The sequence below is a fragment of the Protopterus annectens genome, chromosome 13.part0 (assembly GCF_019279795.1).
Source record: "Protopterus annectens isolate FY-2018-M chromosome 13.part0, PAN1.0, whole genome shotgun sequence".
Taxonomy (NCBI): Eukaryota; Metazoa; Chordata; order Ceratodontiformes; family Protopteridae; genus Protopterus; species Protopterus annectens.
The window spans coordinates 948,990,381-949,017,014 of NC_056747.1; the positions used below are offsets into that span (position 1 = coordinate 948,990,381).

General features: G+C 38.6%; 1 protein-coding gene across 1 annotated transcript in view; it reads right to left on the reverse strand.

The window, feature by feature from the left end:
* The window catches only part of ATP6V0A1 (ATPase H+ transporting V0 subunit a1), a 1,075,307-nt gene that overhangs the window by 200,285 nt on the left and 848,388 nt on the right, over window positions 1-26,634 (reverse strand). The window contains exon 18 of the mRNA XM_044054711.1: window positions 19,573-19,680. Coding sequence (XP_043910646.1) covers window positions 19,573-19,680 — 108 coding nt within the window. The remainder of the gene's footprint in view (window positions 1-19,572; window positions 19,681-26,634) is intronic.

Here is a 26,634-nt window from a genome sequence, read left to right on the forward strand (position 1 = left end):
TACCAATAACTGATAACTAAACTAAAAATATATAAATATAAGTGTATGTATATCCCATGTATGTAACCCACTATTGTATCCAACGAACACTAATTGAAGACGATGTCCCCATAAAGTCATATATAATTATATATAAGTAAAATAAAATGTGTATGTAAAATTAAAAAGTAAACCACACATGTTCTATTTCCCATTGATCCTATTCAATTTCAATAATGGCATAATAGTTAAATATTCATTCATGCCAGGTGGAATGTATGAATTCAAGCGTATTTGCCATTTTAATTCTTCCATGTCTAAATGATATATAACTGTTTTCCCTTGTAAATCATATTTGATTTGATTAATAATACAAAATTTAAATTTATGGTCTACATTCTCAATAACATGCCTGGCCAAGGCATTGGTGGTCTTATGATGTTGAATATCTAAAATATGTTCCTTAATTCATTCTCTGAATTGCCTTTTCGTTTTCCCTACATAGAAAGCTTTACATTGTTGGCACAAAGCTATATATACTACATTTGATGTTAAACAATTGTAATGTCCATATATCTTAATTTTACAACCATTAATCATTATTTCAGTACCGAAACAATGTATATAACTACATACAGTACATGTTCCACATTTAAAGTTTCCTTTAATCCTATTACTATAACTTTTAATGGCTCCTTTATTCTCAAATATATTTTTGAATGATGGACTTTTCCTATACACGAATTTTATTAGACCCTGAAAAAGTTGCATCCATATTTTTTCATTCATAAAAAAATTCCAATTTTTTCTTATTATTACTTCAATTGCCTTAGAAGAATCATTATAAGTTGTAATATACAATGGAACATTATTACAAATGTTTTCAACCCTTACTGTACTATTAGTATTTATTTGATGTAAAAGACCAGATTTTAATATTGCAGTATATATTCCATTTTTTCTCTTATTTTTTACTTCATTGTATACATTTACACAAAGTTGTTCTGGATATCCTCTATTCATAAAAAGTTGCATAATGTATTCAAGTTCATTTATAAAGTCTTGCTCTTCGCTTACCATTCTGGCCGCCCTGACCATCTGCCCTTTAATAATCGCTTTTTTCTGATGGTCAGGGTGCCAACTATTATAATGCAAGTATGCGTTTGAAAAAGTTGACTTTCTATGAATTTGTGTGTTTAAGGAATTTATTTCCCTATTGTATATAATGTTTACATCTAAATAATTAATTATTTCATTATGAACATAAGTAAATTTTAGAAATTTCACTGTAGTGTTTATATACTCCAAAAAAGTTTTTAATGTGTCTTTTTCATGATCCCAAATAATAAAAATATCGTCTATATATCTGGTATACATCTTAATATGTTTGAAAAATTCCGATTGAAACACGTAATTATGTTCCCAATAACTCATTATAAGATTTGCATACATGGGGGCACATGGTGCCCCCATGGCTATTCCATTAATTTTCTGATAGTAACTTCCTTCAAAATATATGAAATTATTATTTAAGACAATTTCCATCAGATTAATTAATGTATTGATCTGTTCTTGTTCATATAAGTGTGTCACAAACAATTGTTCTTCAAGCCATATAAGACCAATATCGTGAGGAATGGTTGTAAAAAGATTAACGACATCAACTGTTACAAAAGTCTATTCCTTTTCCATTTCAATTTCTTTCAGTTTACTTAAAAAATCCCATGAGTCTTTTGTAATATAAGTGAAACATTTCATACTTTCCTTGAAGAAATAATCTAAATAGTGACTTATATAACATGTTTTACTTCTATTTCCATCTACTATAGGTCGAAACTGTAAGTTATTAAGGCCTTTATGTATCTTTGGTATTCCAAAGATACCACCTATTACTGGATGTTCATTATTTAAATATTCATGTTCACTCTCAGTTATTTCACCTTGATATAACATATCGTCCAGTAATATTTCTATTCTCTTAAAGGCTATATTAACCTGATTTTTACTAATTTCTACATATGTATCACTTGTTAGCATGTTGGTCATATAAGAGCTATAGTCATTATTGTCTAATATGACAATACCATTGCCTTTATCCGGCCTCATAATTCTTACATTCAAATTGTCATTAATTTCTTTAAGTAGTATTTGTTCTTCTTGTGTCATATTAGAATGTATTTTGTTCTTATATTTCTTATGAAACATTCTGACATCATATTCATTTATTTTTTCAAAGTTGGCTATATCTTCATTCATGGATGGGTTAAATAAACTGGGTTTTGTAAAAGGCTTACATTGTTGACTTTGGCCATCTATCCTGTTATGAAAAAATGCTTTTAAATTTAATTTTCGTGAAAACAACTTTAAATCAAAAATGGATTCCACTAAACTTTAAATGTGGAACATGTACTGTATGTAGTTATATACATTGTTCCGGTACTGAAATAATGATTAATGGTTGTAAAATTAAGATATATGGACATTACAATTGTTTAACATCAAATGTAGTATATATAGCTTTGTGCTAACAATGTAAAGGTTTCTATGTAGGGAAAACGAAAAGGCAATTCAGAGAACGAATTAAGGAACATCTTTTAGATATTCAACATCATAAGACCACCAATGCCTTGGCCAGACATGTTATTGAGAATGTAGACCATAAATTTAAATTTTGTATTATTAATCAAATCAAATATGATTTACAAGGGAAAACAGTTGTATATCATTTAGACATGGAAGAATTAAAATGGCAAATACACTTGAATTCATACATTCCACCTGGCATGAATGAATATTTAACTATTATGCCATTATTGAAATTGAATAGGATCAATGGGAAATAGAACATGTGTGGTTTACTTTTTAATTTTACATACACATTTTATTTTACTTGTATATAATTGTATATGACTTTATGGGGACATCGTCTTCAATTAGTGTTCGTTGGATACAATAGTGGGTTACATACATGGGATATATATACACTTACATTTATATATTTTTAGTTTAGTTATCAGTTATTGGTATATGTATAACTTGTACAATTAGCATTTAATACCTATTATCTATATGTTCATATACTTATATTCATATACACACACCAATTTATATTAGATAGTTGATATTTTGTAGTAAGTTTATAGTACATTATCATCATATTTTGGTATGGAATTTATTTGAATTTGTTGTACGTTTTTACTATTTAGTTGTATATATTTTATGTTAGCATTATAGAGATATTGGATTGTTAGGTATGGTTTCATGATATTGTGTATAATATTATATTTGATATACATATATATTTTTTAGTTATGCTGAATTAGTTTCATTTAGTATATATTTTAGCACAGTGATATAATTGTTTGGTTATAGCATAGGATGTATTTTTAAGCGTTTTTCCATACACAGTATGGTACATCAGTTTTCTATACATATGGAATATTTGAAAATGGGATGTTTCTCTTTTAAGCAACAATTAGACATAATTGATGACACCAATTAAATAATTAATCAATGTACCAAATAGTATTTAAATCCGGTATTGCAACAGTTGTATGTATTCTGAGGAAGTTCGAATGAACGAAACCTAGGTCAATAAAGAACTTTTCGTACTGGAACGTGTGGTGGCTTTTCGTTTGGTTACAGTTTGCCTTGCTGAGAATTCAAGTTTGGTTTCTGCTTTTTGCCTCCTTATTGGCATCGCCTTCATCTCGCTTTCTACACTGGGGTTTGTTGTTTACACTGGTTATAACTTGGCACATATGTTTTGGTAGTTTAATGAGTTGGCAGATTTTAAAAATTCCCTACAATGTACTCTTATCAGACATTCTAGGTGAGCAAATAGCTGTAAGTAAGGAAATGATTCTTTTGAACTGGAATACAGGATCTGAATTGCCTAGACATAGTAAGGCCATATTAAGTTTAATTCTGTTGGCTGCTAAAAAAGCAATTACTAGAAAATGGAAATCAAAGTCTACACCGACTACATTTGAGGTACTGAATATTTTAAAAGAGATAAAAGAAATGGAAGCGTGATCTTTAGAAAAGGGAAGGAGCAAACTACACAGAAGTAAATGGAAATTGCGGGAACAATGCATGCATAATAATATTCAGGAAGAGGAGGAGTGAGGTTTAAGGGAAGGCAGGAATTCAGCAGTGTTTGTAATGTTGGACTGATGACAGCAGTAAAGAAAATATATGTGATACATATTGTATTTAAAAATAGAAACAGATCCACGTGGAGTTAATGCTCCTAGCACAAAGAACAATAAGATAATGCTGAAAACACAAGCTAGGAGCAACGCAATGAAGGGCATACAACCATCGATTCGAGTCCACACAAATAGATGTCGTCTCCAAAAATAGCAGTCCACAACCAGAAAATATAAGCAAAACGTAGAAATAATTTAATTAAGTGCACAAGAACAACGGTTAGCGCTTTCGCATCACTGCTTCATCAGACCAGTAGTAAATGACTCAACAGAGTTTAAATCCAATTACTGGCGGGAAAACATTTAAAATTTTTTTTCTTTTAAAGGTAAAGCCCTCTACATAAAAAACTCCATGTAAATAACTGCATTAAAAATGTACATCACATTAAAACAGTTAAGTCAGTGTTAAAACATACTATATAACTAAAAACTCAAGGACTACTAAACATTTTGAATATAAATACATACATATGCTTAAAGTAAGCACTCTTCCTAATGTTAGTACATCTGACTATGTACTATTATAAATCCATTAAAAAAGGGGACTCTTATAAAAATATATACATATCTCTTTGTATGTAAAGCACAAAACAAACAGCACATACAGCTGTGACCAATCAAAATTAAAACCATTCAATCAATTATTCAAACATACAAATAAATAATATATATATATATATGTATATATATACTGACTCATTTATAAAAACAAATGTGAATATACATTTTACTCTATGCATCTGTCTAAATATACGTACACCATAGAGTAACATCACAGTTCAACAGGAAAACAAGATCTTAAAATTAATACTTTTTCTTGGAACCATCTCTGACAACACAAGTCCAGTTAAACATGGAACATATGTACATGCAGGAGAAATAAAAATAAAAAATAAATAAAAAATAATGATAATAATAAGAACTAAAAAAATGATAAAATAAAATAAAATAAAAACAAAAAATAATAAAAAATAATAAAGAATATATATATACATGAGGAAATATAATGATGCCAGACATACAAACACATAAATGGGAAACCTTATTATATCTTGAGTCTCCTCATCTTCAGATAGGGTTTAATAGGTACCTTCCCATTCAAACCAGGTGGCATGTCAGATCTGAGTTTAATAATCCAATTACTTTCCTTTGATTCTGTAAGATTGCATATATCTCCTTTTCTATATGAATCATATAGTCTCTCAACTACCCTGAATTTGAACGTGTGATCCAAATTAGTGTCAACAATGTGTTTGGCCAACGCATTATGAATGGTACCTTTCCTAATATGATAAATGTGTTCACGCATTCTATCCCTAAGGCTCCTGTTCGTCTTGCTGACATAGAATGCGGAACACAAAGTGCATGTGGCCAAATATACATTGGTGGACATACAGTCACCACCAGCTCGTGCTCTAAACTGACCAAAACCATTTGGATGGATGAATACGGGACTAGAGTCTATGTAAGAACAAAAATTGCAATGATGACAGGGAAACGTGCAATTGGTGACTCTTAAACCAGCATACGAAAAAGCCCTAGGGTAACATAATAAATTCTTAAGATTCATTTTATTCTTATAGACAAACTTAGGTTTGTCACCTACCACGTCCCTAATGGCTGGGTCAACTGATAAAACATGCCAGTGTTTACTGATAACATCTTTAATGCATCCAACATCCCTGGTGTAAAAAACAGGGCAGGCAACACCTCTAAAGCTATTGTCCTCATCTTTATCACTGATGACCGAGTCTGTTGTTCTGGTAGAAAAATACGGTGCAGCTCTCTCCCTTCTCAAATTGTCTAAGTCTCATGTACCTGTGGACAAATCTCTTTCAGTATAACCACGCTCTCTCAACATCGATATGAGACTATCAAATTCATCACTAAAGCATGCATCACTAGGATTATACCTCGAGGCTCGCATTGCCTGACCTCGCACTATATTCTTATATATATAGCCTGGATGCATGCTATGTCGATGTAAAAGGGAATTTCTATAGCAGGGTTTTCTATACAACCCGGTGTTGATAATGCCCCCATCTAGTCTCTCAACAAAGACATCTAAGAATGATATCCTAGTCTCAGAGAATTCCACGGTAAACTTCAAAAAACTGGTAGCATCATTGATCTCCTTAACAAATACATCCAGTTCCTCGACAGAGCCCCTCCACAAAAAGAATAGGTCGTCAACAAAACGCCTATAGAAAGGGGCATGTCTGATATAAAGACTATTGTTGAACATATGTTTGAACTCCCACTCAGCCATAACAAGGTTGGCGTAGCTATTGGCACAGGACGTGCCCATAGCTACGCCATCCTTTTGAAGGAACAATTTGTCCACAAAACAAAATACATTTGTCTCTAGTATCACTTCCAAAAATGCCATAAGTAGATCAATCTCCACTCCACTGAGATCAGAAACCCTCCTTAAATAGCTATCCACATCTCAATACCTGTAAAGTTTGGTATCATCGTGAATAGCGACTGCACATCCATCGTAACAAACACATATTTAACATCTGTTAAATTCGATCCCAAGAACTCATATAAGTCCAGCAGAAATTGTTTGGTGTCACGCAAAATATACCGGTTGCTATCAACAATACATCTCAGCTTATGTTCAACGTAGATGGAGAAGGGTTCTGTAGACCACCCTCTCCCAGCTACTATAGGCCTAAAGGGTGGGTTGAGTGGATCCTTATGGATCTTGGGAAGGCCTTGAATGACTGGTATCAATGGATGCACTACTCTTAAAAATTCAAATAACTTCTCATCAATAACCTCACTTTTCAAAAGATCCAATAACATATCATTCACCTTTTCACTAATGTCCATGACTCGTTCCATGGAGATAGAAATGTAAAACCTCTGGTCACTTAACATGGTATTCATGTCCCTATTGTACCTTTCAATATCTAGTACAACCATACCACCACCCTTATCCACTGGTCTCACAATAATGTTAGGGTTCTGGCGTAAACCATTAAGGGCTGCTCTCTGATTGTAGCTTAAGTTGTAAAACTTCCTATTATTGTTCCTATGTCCATTATATCTCATATTGTATAGATCGTCCTCCACTAATTTACTATATGCTGCCAAAAGGGGAGGGATGGGTGGCGTGTAAGTACTAGGTTTTCTAATAGAATCACTGTAACTGGAACCTTGAAACTCCAATTTCAAAGATAAATTCCGAATAAAAAGTTTAAAATCTCTCAAGGTTTCCTCTAAGTTACTGAAACTTGTTGGAATAAAGGAAAGCCCTCTAGAGAGAACATCCATCTCAACAGATGTTAATTCAAAGGATGACAGATTAAAGACTAATCCCTTTTCCTTGACTCCCACATTCTCTTGATATTCAACGTCTGAGGGCGGTCTGGGGAGAATTTCCTCTTCTGCCGCCCTCTGCTCATCGATCGTTTCCTCCCTTCCCCTGAGAGAGACCTGATTGGAAAAGGGTGTTTCGAATCAAACACCTTGGTTACAGAGTCACTGCCCTCTTTGGGCAAGTTAACTGTGTGGTCTGCCAAACACATCGCAGGCCCTTTAACCACACTAGCTTTCTTCTTTACTATGGGGCCCTCTAGGCCAACCGGAACATCATTAGCACTAATTATGTTAACGCCAAAGGATCCTTTGTGTGCTCCCATATTGTCGTTAGTTACCTGTGTACCTCTTATTGTATCAAGTGTACCTGGGGATTTAACTGGCACCTCAACAATAAGACCCTTATCATTCTTATCTATAACAAGGTCAGTTGCAGAGTTAGTCAAAGCCTCATTACTAACAGCAGAGGCAGAATCTAATAAAGAAACAGATATTGCATTTACAGCATTATTTACAGTATTATATGCAGTCTCTCGATGTTGTGGTATACCACTTGAACCATTATTCACTCTAGGCCAAGTGAAAATATTACCTAATTTAAAATCCATAGAGTCTCGTTGTAGCTTTACCCTTTTCTGGTTGTATAACCTCTTTTCATATTGGGTAACATTATCCAGTAGAATATGGCAACAATCATTCACAGCCGAAGCTGGAAATTGAGAAAAAATATAAGCTCTTTGTTGCTGTATTTCTAACCTTAACGCTTCTTCGATCGGTGTGAAGAACTTGTTCATTAACCTCATATAATTGAGACTTACCTCCAAGTTCAATTGCTGCCATTCAAAAAGAAGTTCTGGGTACAATGTCGCCGTCATCGGCATTTTCAGGACCCTAAGGCCCCTTGGAACCAATTTCCTTTGTAGACAAACATCAAAATGTTGCCTTTGTGTCTGCAACCTTTTTAATTTAAATAAATCCACTTCGAGTTTCTCCATAGCCAAACGCAGTCCTTCTCTGTCGAAGTGCTCCTCTGCTCCTTCAGTAGACAAACGGTCATTGCACTCAAACACTTCAAGGGGGTTCACGTCATACCGTAAACAGTCCGCAAAACGGTCAACAGCTGGGCGTGACGTATCATTCACTTGCATCCCTCGTACAGCATACGGAAGCTCCACAGGCTGAGGTAACCCTTCCATCATGCCCCCAAGTGGATCAAACAGCCACGGAATAATAAAAATAGAAACAGATCCACGTGGAGTAAATGCTCCTAGCACAAAGAACAATAAGATAATGCTGAAAACACAAGCTAGGAGCAACGCAATGAAGGGCATACAACCATCGATTCGAGTCCACACAAATAGATGTCGTCTCCAAAAATAGCAGTCCACAACCAGAAAATATAAGCAAAACGTAGAAATAATTTAATTAAGTGCACAAGAACAACGGTTAGCGCTTTCGCATCACTGCTTCATCAGACCAGTAGTAAATGACTCAACAGAGTTTAAATCCAATTACTGGCGGGAAAACATTTAAAAAAAATTTTCTTTTAAAGGTAAAGCCCTCTACATAAAAAACTCCATGTAAATAACTGCATTGAAAATGTACATCACATTAAAACAGTTAAGTCAGTGTTAAAACATACTATATAACTAAAAACTCAAGGACTACTAAACATATTGTATTTAAATGTAAAAATGTTAAAATGGTTTGTTTTCTGTTAATGTATGTTTGCCTGTGTATTAAGTGATAATTTAATAAAGGTGTTTAAAAAAAATAGGGTTATGAGTGTGAAAGCATACAGAAGGAGAACTGTCCAGTTCACGGAGATGGTATCTGTCTTCTGGATTCCTTGAGTTGCTAGCCTTAAGCAGAAGTGTCTCAAAAGCTGCCTGTTCAGATGAGAGGCAAGTAAGTGTACTTCCAGCCCACCCCTCTTGCTGGTCAACTCATGGAAAGTTTTCTTGTGTAGCTTCCACTCATCGGGACTTGCATGGGCTCAGCACATTATGCCTGCTCTCACATGCTGTCGGAAATGATATATGTGGCCTTCATGGATATTCCCCTCTGTACTGCAATCTCTATGGCCTGTATGATTAGTTTGCACAGGACTTACTAGCGACACCCTCTTTGTTTTGTTTAGGTACATCACTGTTGCATTCTCTGTATATACTTGCTGGTCTCTCCATTGCATGACAGGAAGAAATGCTTTCTTCGCCAAGGTGAGTGCTATTATTTCACTGATGTTTATGTGCATTTTCCCTTACCCTATTTTCCCATGTCCCTTGGATCTAAAGAGACATCATATGACCCCCCCCCCAAACATACTACACCTGAACCTGTTATAAGGGTCACTGTTGGCCTCATGGGCCAAAAGGGAACCCCCCCCCCGTCATGAGACACTGCTGTGTCTACTATGAGACTGCTTTTTTATGCATAGCAGCAGGGAAATACAGGTTTACAACTGACAGACTTACTGATTCCATCTGATTTTTCAAGTACCACTGAAGCTTTCTCGTGTATAGGCACACCAAGGACACCATAAGAATGCACACTGCCAAGTATTCTATACGTCTTCAACATTTCCTGTCTGTGTTCTTTTCCTTTTGGGTAGAACTGATGAAATATTTTATCAACCTCTCCAGTTTGTCCTGAGGGAACAAAAACCATGCACTAAGTAGTGCCCAGATATGCCCCCTGCGAGGTCACTTTCTGAGAAGGGATCAGGGAAGACTGCACTCTGTTGTTTGCCAGGTCCAGATCCCTGAAGCACAACAGAGTAAAATTCATGCCATTCAAAAAACCGTGGCAGGACTCTGCTAGAGTAAGGCATTCATCTAGGTATGAGATAGAGATTAATGCCTTTTGTCCTGCAAAACCTATCACTGGAGCCAAACAGTCTGCAAAGTACTATGAGCACAGTAGACAAGTCAAAGGACTCATGAACTGATAATGGTCTTCCCTTGTTAAGAATCTTAGGAATTTTCTGCGAATTTTGCTTATGGTGATGTGGAAGTAAACATCCTCCAACTCCATGGCTACTATGACTGCTCCTGTGACAATTTATGGTGATGGTCTTTGCAGAATGAGCATCCTGAGTTTGGGTACCATTAGGAACTGGTTTAGATGGGAAAGATCTGGGATGGGCCTCTAAGACCCCTCTTTTCTTGGAGCCAGGAACAGTCTGGAATTAAATCCTTTGCTTTCCTCCCCTGAGGGCACTTTTTATATGGTCCCCACATCTTGCATGTCTTTTAGAGCAAGACGGAAGAACTGACGGAAGAACTGAATCTGGTCTCTAGAAACTGGTGGGATACTTCAAACTGAGGTGTCTCCAAGAATTGAAGACTGTATCCATCATTTATTACACCTGCTACAAACTTGTCTTGAGTAACTTCTTTCCAATTTCCTGCCCTCCAAATTTTAGAGGACAGACAGAGAGGGGGGAGGGAACTGAGGTGATCTTAGGGAAGAGTAAAGGGAGGGGGCAGTCATGCAGATTCATATATCTTGTTCGGGGGGGGGGGGCTCAGCCCAAAGGGTGCCCAGACTTTTCTTTTATGGTTTCTTTACAATTCCTTTTTATGTACTTATCATTTTTCCCCTTTCCATATTTGATGAGCTCATGTCTAGGGTTAGAAGGCCAGGTTCTGACTGGGAAATACTTGTTACATCTGGGCACATGTCAGAAATCTTTGCCTACCAGATTGGGTAGTCTTATCCTTTCTTCTAGTTTTCTGTATACTTATTGATCAGGGGGTCTGAAAAAGTACAGTTGTGTACACTTACCATAAATGTAGATGTTCGAGTGTATTCACTGTTGCAGTCATTACATTTGAGTAATCCGCTGGCAGGTTGCCCTCAGTCGGCCTGAATTCCAAAGTCCTGGGTCCTGCATCGGTTACTGTCTTCTCTTCCATGACGTCAGGGGTATAAAGCATGCAGCCGACGCCATTTTCTATAGTTTCTCTTGCCCCCGATGTCAGGTGCCCCCAAAAAGGTAGCAATATTATATATATATATACATGCATCAATATAAACTTTACCTTCATCTACAAGCAAATATACTGCATAGGTTGTAGAAGATAGAGAAGGAATGATAAACTGTAGAATGAAAGGGGGATGGCGGGAGGGTAACCTGGACTGCAACAGTGAATACACTCGAACATTTACATTTAAGGTAAGTGTACACAACTGTACTATGTTCTTCGTGTTTCACTGTTGCAGTCATAACATTTGGGTAGAATCCCAAAGCTATGGTTGGGAGGCTGGAGCTAAACAGCATTAGGTGCGGCTATAAGGCCCTGCAGCACCGCAGTGGCAAAGCCTGCCCTGGACTTAGAGTAGAGTGGCAAATGGTAATGCTTTGTAAAGGTGTGAACAGAACTCCAAGTAGCAGCCTCTAGAATGTCTTTGATTGGTACCCCTCTCAGAAAGGCTGCTGAAGTAGCTGCAGCTCTGGTGGAATGAGACCTAATGTCCTTGGGCACAGGTTTACCATGGTGTGAGTAGCAGAAATGGATGCAGTGACTTATCCACTTTGAAACTGTCTGCTTTAAGATAGCCTTTCCTTCTGATCCTGCAGCATATGACACTAGTAATTGCTCAGTTTTTCTTAGAGTATTTGTCCTGCTCAAGTAGAATCTTAGCTGTCTGTGTACGTCCAAGGAATGCAGAATTCTCTCCCCTTTGTTCTGCGGATTTGGATAAAAAGTTGGCAGATGGATTGTTTGGTTTAGAGCCACACTGGAAACCACCTTAGGCATAAAAGTAGGATTTGTCCTCAGAAACACCCTGTCTGGGTAAAATATGATAAAAGGCTCTACAGCCATGACGGCCTGTAGCTCTGAGACCATTCTTGCTGAAGTAATTGCTAGTAGCAGGGCTGTCTTTCATGATGAGAACTTTATATCAGCGGTAGCGGGTGGTTCAAATGGAGGCAGGGTGAGCTTTTCCAACACATAACTGAGGTCCCATGCAGGTAAAGGTGATCTTCTAGGAGGCCTTTTGGCTCCTCTAAGATACTGTTTTAGTAAATGATGAGAAAAGATTGGTGCCTCTGTATTGTAATGAGCCGAAATGCAGAGGCATGGATTTTGATTGATGAGAAAGATGGGCCTTTGTCAAGCATCTCAGTTAAGTACTGTAATATCTGAGGAATATGAGGTTCTGCTGTATCAGTTCCTTGTACTTGATTCCAAGCACAAAATGTCTTCCATTTGTCAGCATAATATTTTCTAGTACTAGGCCTTCTGGCTTCCAAAATGACATCCATCACAGCTTTACTGAGGAGTCATTGGTATGATTACATAATTAGCCATGCTGCCAGGTTCAGAGTCTGTAGTTGATTGTGCAGGATCTGATTATTTTGCTGGGACAGTAGTTGTGGTCTTTGAGGCAAGGTCCAAGCTGGGTATTGAGACAAGTTCCTTAGGATTGGGTACCAGTATTGGCAGGGCCAGTCCGGGGCAATTAATATCATCTTTGGCTTCTCTTGTCTGACTTTTAGGAGGACCTTGGGTAGAAGAGGCAGAGGAGGAAAGGCGTAAACTGACAGGTTTTTCCAACTGAAAGATAGAGCATTCACTTTCCATGCTTGTCTGTGATAAGTCCTTGCGCAGAATTTTTTCAGTTGATAATTTTGAGGAGAGGCAAATAGATCTATGTCTGGGCTCTTCCATTTCTCTGTTATCATGCTGAATACTTGTGGGTTTCCACTCGTGAGGATCCATAAGGTTTATGCTTAAATCATCTGCCAGAGTGTTCTGTTTTCCTGGCAGGAATTGAGCTTGAAGATTTATCTGGAAGGTCAAAGCTGTGTCCCACAGTGCCATGGCTAATCTGCAAAGGGGGTATGAGTGCGTGCCCCCTTGCTTGTTTATATACCACATGACTGTGGTGTTGTCCGTCTTTATCAGTAGTTGTCCTGGATGAAGTAAGTCCTTGAATGCTGTCAGGGCATTTTGAACGGCTAGCATCTCTTTCTGGTTGATATGTAGATGCATTTGGTTTGGTGCCCATATGCCCTGAATGCATCTTCCTGCCATGTGGGCCTCCCAGGCATAATCTGATGCGTCTGTTGTTAAGGTTTGGCTGGCAGGGGGTAGAGTGAAGGACCGTCCCATGTTTTGCTGACAGGCCTTTGCCCACCATAGAAACTCCTGTTGCAGGTATGGGATGACAGGAATCATTGTTTCCAGACTGTGTGAATGCTGACTCCATAAACTTTTAAGGTACCATTGAAGTTTCCTCATATGCAGTCTTGCATATAGAATTGGTAGAATGCAGGATACCATGAAGCCCAGAGCCTGCAGAATTTGTCTTGCAGAAGACTGTTTTTTTGTTGCCATCAGTTTGAAGTAAGTAGTCAGTTGCCTTTGTTTGTCTGGCATGAGGTAAGCCGTCTGGGCAGTTGTATGCAAGCTTGCACCCAGGAATGTTATCTTTTGAGAGGGTACCAGTTGTGATTTCTTTTCGTTTATTGTGTACCCTAGGCATGCTAGAAGCCTTTTCACAAATGCCAGGTGTCGTAGAACAGTGTCCTTGTTCTCTGCTTGAATGACACAGTCGTCCAAGTAAGGATATATTTGAATACTTCTTTGTCTGCCAAATGCAATTACTGGTGCCAGGCACTTTGTAAAGACCCTGGGTGCAGTAGATAAGCCAAAGGGCAGTGTAGAGAATTGGTAATGCAGTAAGCCAGCCTTGAACCTGAGGTATCTTCTGCACGACTGTCTTATTGGGACATGCAGGTATGCCTCTTTTAAGTCTAAACTCACCAGCCAAGCATTCTTGCCCAGCATGGGCAGAAGCTGTTGCAAAGTGAGCATTTTGAATTTTGGAATGTCCAGGTATGTGTTCAAAATCGATAAATCCAGTATTGGCCACCAAGCCTTGTCCTTTCTGGGTACCAAGAACAGTCGAGTAAAAACCTTGCCCTTTTTCCTGTTCTGGTACCATCCTAACGGCCCCCATGTCCATGAGGGACGTCACCTGTTTCTGTGCCTCTGCCCATTGGTTTTTTGGTAGGTCTGGCCAACCATTTGTCATTGGCAGAGTGTGGAAATGGAATCAGTATCCCTGTGATACGATGTTCAGTACCCACTTATCCTGGGTTATTAACTGCCAATTTTGAGCAAAAAGTGCTAATTTTCCTCCTATAGGTGCTGCCAAAAGATAAGTGCTTGGTGTAGGCAGAGGGAAGTCAATGGGATTGCTTTCTGTAGGTTTGTGCTTTATCTCCCCCAGATTTGGAGGTGGATGCGCCCCACTGCTTGACCTGTATGCGTCTTGAGCCTGGTACCTGGATCCCTTAGGGCATCTGGATTTGCCCCTTTGAGCTCTGTCTGACACAGGAAAGGACCAATTTTTTGTAGGCCAGTGTCTACTGAATCTAGGTGGCTGCACTTGTAAGAAATCTTTAACAGTTTGCATAGACTTAGCTTTGTCTTCCATTTTCTTTAAAACCTCTTCTGCCTTAATACCAAACAGAGAATCATGCTGTAAAGGTGCATCTAGTAATTTAGCTTTAACATGATCGGGCAAATTTTGTTCCTTTAACCAGGCATGCCTCCTAATCACAGATCCAGTAACTGTGGCCCTGCAGGAGGCCTCTAAAGAATCAAAACCACATTGCAAAGTAAGCTTTCCAACTTGTTCAGCTGCATGCAATAATTCCTGCAATTCCTTATTTTCTGCACATTCTGAAATCAACATCATCTTCTGTTTCAGCAATCGCATAACATGTTGTTGGTACTTAATCATATGAAATTGACAGTTTAAGGCCCTGATTGCCAAGGTTGCAGATGTATAAACCTTTTTTCCCCATCTGTCCAGCGCCCTGGAATCTCTGTCGGAGGGGGTAGGGTTTTTTGCTGTTGAGGCCTTAACTCCCTTAGGACCCTGTGAAATAGTTTCAGGATCAGCAGCAGGGTTTCTAAATAAAATTTATAAGAGTCAGGGACCCTGTAATACCCGTCGGACTTACTGGAAGCTGGAGGTAAAGAGTCAGGGGTCAGGCTTGACTCCGAAAAAACATCATCCATAATGTCTAAATCAGGGGGAATGGCTAAAGGCTTGTGCTAAGGGAGGAGGAGGAAATCCCTGAGCCTCTTTTTTGATTCTGAGAAGTCTTGACACTCCCAGTGAAAATGCTCCCTCAAAGTATGCAAGGTTTCTCCAAATGAATAATCCTCAGGAGAAGATGCAGATGGAATAGACTCCTCAGTATCAGAATCCTCATAGGGCGGTAAAGAGAATTCCTGATCAGAAGAGAAATCCGAAGAAACAGAAACCTGATCTGAAGATTCATAGTCAGTGTCTTGCCTAGGCCTCTTATCTGGAGGGGGATGGGTACCCCTGAACAAGGTAATAAAGTCTTCAGCCATTTTGATCATCTGTTTTTTAGGCATAGAGACCTGTGCACGTGGCTCAGGCGTTGTTTTTTTAGTTTTAGAAGGTGTCTTTGCCTTTGGTTTTGCAGCTTTCGTCTGTTTGAAATAAAAATGTTGAGGTCTGAATACACCCTCAGAAGCCGGTGCCTGCTCAGCCTCCGGACCCATCTGAGGGAGATACATCTGTCGGTCCAATACCTTGAGTATCTTGCGGCATGCCTGACTCCACATGGGTGTCGGTAGAGGCCTGTGACTCGAAGGTAGCGGGTATCAGGGGCTGTGAAAGCGCCTCACTGAGTACCGGCAAATCGGCGAATGGCTTAGGAGAAGCTTCGTCGGTTTTGGATTTCGACTGCCTTTCTCTGTCCTTTTCTTTGTGTTTTTTTATGTACTCCGGTTGTCAGATTAGTATCTGACGACATCTGTGGGTAGTTAAATCTGTTTCCAAAATACTTAGATGCAAAAATATGACGATGATGAATAGTGCGTTGGTTAAATCTAGCACAAAACTGACAGCCAGGCATGTTGTGGTCAGGGCCTAGGCAAGGAATACAGTATAAATGGAAATCCTTATGAGGTATTTGCTTCCCACAAATAATACAATTATTAACTTTTCCTGATATCGGTAAAAAGCAAGAAAAAAGTTTCCCCAACTGTGTACTTAGCTTTATTGAAGGCTTCGGTTCTGAAACTCAAACGTGAATATTACAGTAGTCGGCCGAGCGGCACTTGCAAAATGCTTCTGCTTTGGGCACCGTGCACCAAGAAAGAATAAAGAAAATGGCGTCGGCTGCATGTTTAATAACCCTGATGACCTGACGTCATGGAAGAGAAAACAGCAACCGACGCAGGACCCAAGACTTTGGAATTCAGGCCGACTGAGGGCAACCTGCCAGCGGATTACCCAAATGTAATGACTGCAACAGTGAAACACGAAGAACATCAATCCTTACTTAAATGTTTTTTTTTTTTATGTTCTCCTACACCTCATTGTCTGTTTGGGGGAAGTCCTCAACCAGGCATCTCTCTGATTAATATATCCCATTGCTACTGTCCTACAGGATGCATCCCACAATATCATAGTTGCATTTTTCAGTGTGTTCTGTCACCTGGTAAAGGACAAGTCCAACAACTCTTATTTCGGGTCTTTATCCTCAATCCCCTCTACAATGGTCCTCTGCTCCAACAGGGTCTGTACATAGGAAAGCATGTGGGACTGGCAGTTTAAAGCCTTGAAAGCCAGGGTAGCAGCTGTGTACACTTTTTCCAGAAATGTAATCAAGTAGCCTGCTATCTTTGTCATCTGGGATTGGTTTCTGGAAGGAGCAGAGACTGCTTTCTTGCTAGCATTCTGGACACCACATCTGGGCCTAATAGGTTTTGGTACACATATTTGTAGGAATCCTTGACCCTATACAACCAATCAGATTTCCTGAGAGCAGACAGAAGTGTCTCAAGCTCCACTGATGTGTTCAGAAACACATCCATCCTCCAGGATCTCTAAGAGTGGTCAGACTGCTAGTGGCCTAAGTTCAGGGAGACCCAAGAAGGCCCTGTAACTCTTTTGGGCTTCACAGTACTATTTGGAATCCTACTGGAAATCTGATTTGTCCTCCCAGGCTACAAGAGAAGGCAAAATTCCACTCTTCTTGGTCCTCTCTTAGCAGACTACCCAGTGATTAAGACCATTAGTCAAGCCTGGGTCTCCTGTGTTAAAGGCAAGACTTTATCCCTCTGTGCCACAAAGTCAGCTTAATCTTAGCCATTTTAAATACCTATGTTGTTCCAACTATGGGAAGGAAGGACATGCATGTTTAAAACCAAGAAACCTTCTGTGAGGGGCCCTGTACTTCCTGGAGCAATGGAGTGAGGCCTTTTTAGTGAAAGTTTTGCAGAGTTCATAAGTGGTAATTTGATAATTCATCTCCAAGCTTTAACTCTGAAACAGAAGAGAAATAACTAGAAATAACATAGCTAAATTACAAACATGCAAAAATGCCAAGGAAAGTATAGCATGCTATTTGTTATTGCATCACAAATAAATCTTACTACACTTAAGAGCTTACATTAGCAGCAATCTAGCAGTTATGGGTGGTAAAACAATTTGCTCAGTCATACAGAACTAGTATAAAGAAAGAAAAGCTCTAGAAGCTATCACGAGACTCAGTCATGCAATTAGTTGTGAAGTAGATGTGCGGAACAAAATATTTGGTCAGTACTGCGGTGGTGGTGCTGCGGTAGCATTGTCGCCTCACAGTTAGATGTTGCCCATTCGATTCTAAGTTAGAGCGTCTTCTGTGTGGCGAAATGCGTGAATGGGCGTTCCTTCGTTGAAGGTTGTGCGTTAGGCCAGGCAAGCCAGCACGTAAAAATCTACTGCCAATCATTAGCGGACCGGAGTTCCGCTGTGGCGACTCCTAACCTGGAAAAGCCGAAAGACACAACAACATACGGTGACTCAGGGGAAGAAGATGTCAGTCTTGTATTGCATGAGATTTTGCAAAGGACACACCTTGAACACGGCATTACTGGAAGCATTACAGAGGTAAAACCATCGATCTATTATAGTGGGGGAATAAGATAATTAGGAGGAGAAAAGCTAAATTATGACAACTGGCATGTACACTTCAGGAGAGGAGGAAAAAGGGATCATAATAAGGACCTGCCATGCTTATAAAGGACAACTGAGAGGTGGGATATAGATTTAAAAAAAGAGAGAGAAAGGCAAACATTACAAGTGGAACGTCTCAGATTTGATATAAAGAATGTAATTTTAAAAGATAAGATGGTGTGCGCTAGAACCTGTAAGAGAGAGTGGTAAAATGCTTGCCAAAAGGCAGACTTTTAGAGAAATTTGGGGAAGAGCTACATAGTGACACACTACAACTACTGCAGAGACTGAAAAGACCACTGGTTTTCTTCCATCAGCTTGTTGTTCTCTTAAGAAAACAATGCAAAAATCACTTCCAAGTCTGCATGATACACTTTGTTCATTACATATTGTTACCTGGCACTTTAACAAATACTAAAACTATGAATAATCATATTTTGTGAAACATTCAACTACTACTGAAACTTCTGAAAATAAATACAAATATAAACTCAAACCACAAAACCAAATGCATAGCACCTGAAACAATGTAAGGTTTAGTACAAAATGCTCACAGTAATACATTTGAGACAAGTTAAGCTGCCACTGGATATGTTTAAACAAAGTTTTTCCCGTGTTCCAAGCTCTTTGTGTCTAGTTAGTCCTTGTTTACATTGCTCATAACAGACTTGCTTAAGAACCCTTGCAAAAGTACCCTCCCATGTGTTGGATCTTAACACTTGTTTACATATTAGTTTTACAGTCATGTGGTAAACCTGAACCAATAACATGTCTGAGGTAATGATCAGAATGAAAGCCATGTGCCATGAAACAATACCTACTGCCTATCTGACAGACGCTAAAAACATTTCCTCTACTATCTACAGGAAACAGCTTTAACAGCCTTACCCACAATAGGAAACTAAAGTACATGTTCAAAGTATTACCCTTGTGATGCCATCATAACATAAATTCGCAAATAAGACAATGCTTTTCTTGCAAGCAGCTTGTGGCAATCAATGCAAAAAAAAAAAAAAAATACCCAGTTATTTCAAGAAAGTTTGCAAATACTCACTTCATCAGTGTCCTCTGAATGTGTTGACAGCTGGTCATGCTGTATGATCTCTGCATCCTCTTCAGTTGGTCCATTTCCCACCCTGATCCCACCAAAGTTGTGAGTTCCCTATGGAGAAGAAAACAGAGACATAATTTTTTGGAATAACTGCAGCCTAAGTACCATATATACAAAAATTACATTTTTATAATGTAGCAAAATACATGCATGCTCATGCAGTATGGTAAACACACACACACCCACACAAACAGATTGCTACACACAAACTGGTCAAAGCCTTGGGAAAATTCATAGGTTCCCCTCTTGGTAAACTAATCTTCAATGCTGCACTGAGCACACTGCCACACTCTGAAACAAAAGTACTTCCAAACAGGCTCATCTTTTTTTCATTCTTATCTCTGCCTCTCCCATCAGTTATAAACCAGCTTCCAACAGAATTCTTCAATGAAGGTATTTTGGTATACTTTCATGTTTCTCTTTGTCCACTGTATCTTCATCTTCATTTTTCTACACTTTCACTCTCAAAAGTTATTCTCTTTAATCTCATTTCTCTTTCTGTTGTTCAACTCTCTAAAATCAAGTAATTCAGAATGTTTTAATACTGGACACACATCATTTTAGCTTCATACTGCGTTGTTGCCTGACAGCAAGAGGTTCTCCCTTTCGATTCTCGGCTTGGGTTGGGAGTGCATTCTGTGTGGAGTCTGCATGTCCTCCCTGCGGTCGAGTGGGCATTTGAAAGACATGCGTTGAATGGGCGTGTATTTGTTGAAGGTTGGGCGTCGGGCTGGCAACTCAACACCATAAAAAACTAACTGCCAATCATTAGGGGACAGGAGTTCTGCTGTGGCGACCCCTAACCAGGAAAAGCCAAAAGAACAACAACAACTTCATAATAAAAGGAAAACCATTCTGAAAGACTGTCTCTGTTTTTGCTCAGCCCCAGGATAAACTTTATCCCTAAATATAAAAAGTACCTGTTCATACCTTACACTTCCTTAACCACTGCCCTTCTTCAATAGCTTCACAATGCAATTCCTGTTTGTATTACACTAACTTTACATTTAATTTCTCTAAACCGGCTACACTTTAAATATTAAATGATTGTCACATAAATTGTATCTAATCTTAAGTAATGTTTTCACATTATGTCTAATTTAGTTTATTTACTTAAACTGTAGGTATTTTGTTTATTATTTTCAAAGATTATAAAACTATTGCTCTTAAAATGTTTTTGCAATACTTTTGGAATTTTTCTCTCCCGCTGAAAATGGGCACCTACCCAGTTGGACTTTCCCAGTAATCAAAAGTCAACAAATAAACTAATATAAAGTAATGCTTAATTTATACTGATACTGTCCTTGATGAAATGAGGGGAGGTGGGAGGAAGCCGGCATTCCCTTATATACCTTCTTCTTGATGGGACTTCTCACCATCACCACCCAGTGTGGATCAGCTTACTCTTACTGCATCTCTCTCTTAACTTCGGAATGATTTCCTCAGCATTCGTCTTCTGAATCCAGAATGCATCCAGCATCACTATTTAATCTCTCTGAATCACACACACCAAAAAGCCTACCACAGCTATCTAACTAAAGACAATATGTAAACTAATTTCACATGCAAACTATTGCCACTTACAGATGTTTCTTTCATTAATCACAACAAAATTGTACTGATGTGCATACTTGTTAGAGATAAGTGAAAGAATGCTCCCTGGCAAAGAAAAAGTACAACAACAGGCAAATCTTCAAAAGAGCATTTTTTTCAGTATGTTATAAACCACCTTATATCAACACCTCATATATTCAGGTGTATCCCTCAAGGTAAACCCTATCTGTGTTCTTTCCACAACTAAATATATAGTTAAATACAGTTCCCCACTGTGGAATGTGAATGATATTAACAGTATATGTTGCGTGGTCAAGCTACCTCATATTCTTTTACTACAGCCTAAGTGAAGAAAGCAAGCAGATATGTGGGCTGTATAACGTTTCTTAAAAGTATGACTTTTAACTTCTAGGCCTGCTGAGCATCAACTATCCCTCACCCTTATTGGTCTTGAGCCCATCCATCCCCTTGTACAGATAGGAACACCTGCATCAGAGTGGAGCATCCTACACCCTCCACGTAAGTGCTTTTATCCACAGGATAAAGAGAGCTACTACACGCATAATGCAAGATTATCTAGTTCAAATTAAACTCTCAGCAGACTTGCATTTTACTTACCATCAGGTTCACCATGGAAGTGAGACAGCTGCCAAATGGGACAGCAGCTTTTGTTTTGAGAACCATTAGGCACTGCTCCAGCGAATGGTGCATTTCATTCAACAGGTCATGGTGAAATTGATCATTTGAAATGAATAGTTTATTGCTCTTGGTGGAAACAGAGGATGCATAAACAAACTTCCCCGGGTAGTCCACTGCCCAACATTCCTTACTGCGGAATAGATCCAAGACCACCTGGCTAAGATATTTCTGACCAAACCCTCCAGTCTTTAGGCATCTGGAGTATCATTTTTGGTTTCTCTGGGAAAAGAGCCATAGTGTCAGAGTTTTACAGCTCGACCAGCTTCAGCACTTTCACATACACATGTACACATACAGAGATGGACCACCCAAAAGAACTGCTGAGTGGAATGAAAGGATTTCTGCACTGTTTTCTGCAGGAAGGAGACAGGGTCCATGGGCCATTCTCCACTTTGCCACATGATTTATAAGACCTTCACAAATCAGTCAACACAAGAGGAGGATGGGCAACTTGAATCCACCTCAAAATCAATATATCATATGGGACACTTTTAAAACAGAGTTGGATCTGCTTTTTTCTTGCTCATAGACTTCTCTGTGATGTTCACAACTGGAGAGTCCAAAGACAAAGAAGAAGCAAACTTAGGTGTCAGAATTGTGGAGTAAAACTGTAAATGGCCTTGGGTCCTTCTGTACCGCTGAATGACCTGTGGGCCAGCCAAAGTATCACAAATGAAGTGTTCTGCATAATACAATGATGCCAAAACCAGGCTGGAAATGGATGCTTTATGGGGTCACTGAAAGGGTACTTGCAAATTTGGTGTTGTGTTTGATAGAGCTGCCTACTCACTGGACTGGCTACTGTGGACTGGCTACACTGGCACTGACAAGGTCAGCATCAACTGCAGCACCAATGCTCCAACTATAAGCATCAGAGTTCGCAAGTTCATCAGGACTGGTGAGATAGAATCAAAGCCATTAACACAGGTAGCATACCTGTCAGAGTAAGAACCAACAGTGATGCCTGCAATGGTAACACTGATATCACAATTAACACTAACAAGACTTCCACCACTGATATTGACATCTTATGGGCTAATGCTGGCAAACTCAGAACCTGTGCCAAAAACAAAGGCACTATCAAGGAAACTCTGGAAGACCTATGCATAGAGGGAACTAAAGGAATGATCCCTTTCTGTCACAGAAGCAGCTGGAGAAGTCACACATATGGCTGTTTCTGGGCCCAAACAAGGAGTCCATAAACATCATAGTCAAATTCATGAAAGGGAACAATTAAAGTTTTCCTATATGTTGACCTAATGCCTAACTGACTTACCTCCTTGTCATTCAGAGAGATACTGAAAGCCGCAAAGAAGACTTGCTTTCAGCAATCTGCAATATAATTTTAGTATCATGTTATCCATTACTTTTACTTTCTAACTTGGGACCTAGAGAAGAATTTTTAGATATGCCTAGTTATGGGTCTTGTAATGCTTGGGTCTTTTACTACTTTCTAACTTAGACATGGAAAATAATTTCTAGATGTGCTTAATTTACTGGTCTTGTAATGTTTGGTCTTTTACAAGAAGAAGCTGCCACCTCCAAGACAATATATAAACTTGCAAGTCTGAAAGTATAAGACTAAATTTCTAGCCTGCTTGTGTTTTCTTGTAAATATAGAACATTAAGTATTTTTTTTTTTCTAAGGAGGATGGTGGAGTAATGGTCTGACGATAAAACTGCTTAAATACATTGTGGTCTTCCCCAAAACAAAACAAGGAAGACTAATCCTTATTGTGTGGTAAAATCTTGCTCCTTCACTAGGATCTTCTAAAGCCTTGGCCCATGTTTGACTGTATTATGGTCATAACACCCTTAGCAGTAAATAGTAATACTCAATTAGAGGAACAAGAACAAAGTTTTTTTTTTTTAAAGGTGAAGTGTTGAGATCAAGATAGGATGTTAACTCCTGAAATTAATGCTTATACAAATACAAAACATTGATAGAAAGGACCTATACAGAAGGAATAAAAATGGGAGAAATTCCTCGAAAAAGAGCAATAAAGGGTTTGAAAGTAGCTAAAAAAAGTCAAATGATACATACAACACTCAAAATAACAGAAAGTTGTTGCTGTCACTTCTGAAGAGCCTGGAGCTACTAGTCTGTACTGCATGGTGTTTTTGCAGCAAAAGGGATTGAATGGCCGTGCAGTGGCTTATGGGATAGGTGAGTGAACGGACTGTGTATTTCTACCTAAAAGCTCTTCACTCATCCAACAATACACAAAGGATTCAGACAATTGAAAATAAAATCTTCATATTCCTATTATCAGCAGAGTCCACACACATTACTGCAATCTCATTAAGGAACTCAATTGGCTTCCTGTTAGTGAAAGGGCAATTTTCTGTCCAACTGCTTGCTATTAAAAGTATTAAAACTGACAACCGCCCTCCACTAAGATCTGAAATGTCACAATGAAGAAATGTACTTCTTAAATAGTCATGATGGAGGTATTAAACCTATTATGGCCTATTTCAAACCTAAAACAGAAGAAAAAGCTTTTTCACTTCTTAGACTTGCCACCAGGAAAATCTTCGTAAAGAACTTAAAACAATACCTACACTGAATTAATTAAAAAAAATCACTTTTTAAGCATCTCAGCAACAAAGTCATGTTCCGGTACTATAGGGACAATGGTTACAAAGGAAACCAGTACCTCACCAGACATCTGCAACAACTGGGGAGACCACAAAGGTTTTTTTACCAATTAATTACAGGTTACACAAAACAAGTCTTAGGCAGAAAGACTGAAAGACCTGTCACTTTATTGCATCTCCTACAGGTTGCTAAGGGGTGACCTGTGCCTGGCTTACCAGGCAGTCTCTGACCTGGCCATGATGGAAATGCTACACATTCATAAATAAAACTGCACAAGGGTCACTCACTCCAGGGATCTTAACCTATTCTCTGACATGAACAGGTCATGCTGGACAGATAGATACATCTCCCAGAGACTGACACTTCTCTGACAAGCTTCCAATTCATGTGAAGCAGAGCCCATCCCTGTCCCTCTTCAAATGCAACACTGATCAATAGATGGGTGACTGCAAATTCACTCCTGGGGTGGTGCCCATGTCCCTCCTGGACAGAGGAAGTTATTAACTACCATATACCGTTAGCTCTGTGAACTTCACTCATCTACCAACTGAAAAAATGGGGGAACTCGGGATAAATAGGCCTATGCTTATAAGGGCTCTAGGACCATTAGCCTAGTAGCCTTCTATGAACCTATGAACAAATTATAAATAATGTACAGTACACGTTTACCTAATTCTGCACCAGTGATTCATTTGTTCAGATGTCTTTAAAGTTTTGCTCAACTATATACTCTTCTCAATTATACAATATTAATTACAGTTGTGTGTTATGCTCAATTCTTTGAGCTCAGGTCATGGCTGAAAGGGTTAGTAGATCAGTTTACCTACCTGGTCAACAAACAGTAAGTAAGCAAATAAGTAAATAAATAAATAAATGTGGCCACTCCTACTCTGGTTATGGAGGAAGGGCATCCTCTTACCATATGAGATTCAGTTAAAATTATTTGTAATAAATGGGAAATTTTAGCTGCTCCAATGTGCTACCAGTTAAAAAACATGGCAGCATAAGAGATATTTTTTCTCTGAATGAATCAGCAATAAACATATTTTATTCAAAATATCACTGCTAGGTATGAAGCTTTCAAAGTTTTTGGATGATTACTTATAGATTAACTTCACTTATGATTACCATACATGTAGCAGCATAATGTATACCACAACATTTAAAACTGTTAGATGGTTTCTCCAGCAGCTCCACAGGAAGTGCAGTATGTTTGGTAGTTTGAGGTTCACTTAAATAAAACAGTGAGGTTTATACACAAGAACCATTTTATAAAAAGCTTATTATACATGGGTTCTTGTGTATTAGCTCACTTTCAATTTAAGAATGTAAGGAACGTGCTTCATGTAGTGGATGTACTTTAAATGCTTCAAAATACCAGAAACCTGAGAAAGAAAATGTCAGCAATCCACTGCATACACACAAACCACAAATGTTGTTGTTTCTTTCGGCTTTTCCTGGTTAAGGGTCACCACAACGGAACTCTGGTCTGCTAATGATTGGCAGTAGATTTTTACGTGCCGAGTTGCCAGCCCTGACGCACAACCTTCAACAAGGGCACGCCCATTCACGCATGTCTCTACATAGAAGATGCTGTAGCTGAGAATCGAACAGGGTGACGTCTATCTGTGAGGCGACAGTGCTACTGCAGCACCACCACCGCAGTCACAAACCACAAAAGTGTTGAAATTAATTAAACTAGAGAAAAATGTCAAATTGAATGTTACACTCAAGAGGCAACCATCTGCTGACATCTTGCCCTCCATACTCCAGAGGTACAAACACAAAGGACACTTGTACATGAACCTCACTGTTATTATAAAAGAAAGAAGACAGGGGAAGAAGAGTGGCTTAGACTGACTGATGAAACAGTTATGCATAGTACCATTTTTAATCTCCTTCAGGACCCACAATGCATTAGTAATTTGGATTGCAAATTATATACCTATCCCTTTGACTGCTTTCTTGTAAGGGATGGGGAAAATCAGACAAAAATTTTGGATTGATGAACAGGACTAAGAAAGGAATGTACTCTGTCAGACGAATGAACACAAAGATCCTACGTATGTCATCTTTTACACTGACAGTTTCAATGGGACTACTTTTGATGTTGGTAAATGGTCTGCTGTGGACGTATGGACCAAAAATAATGC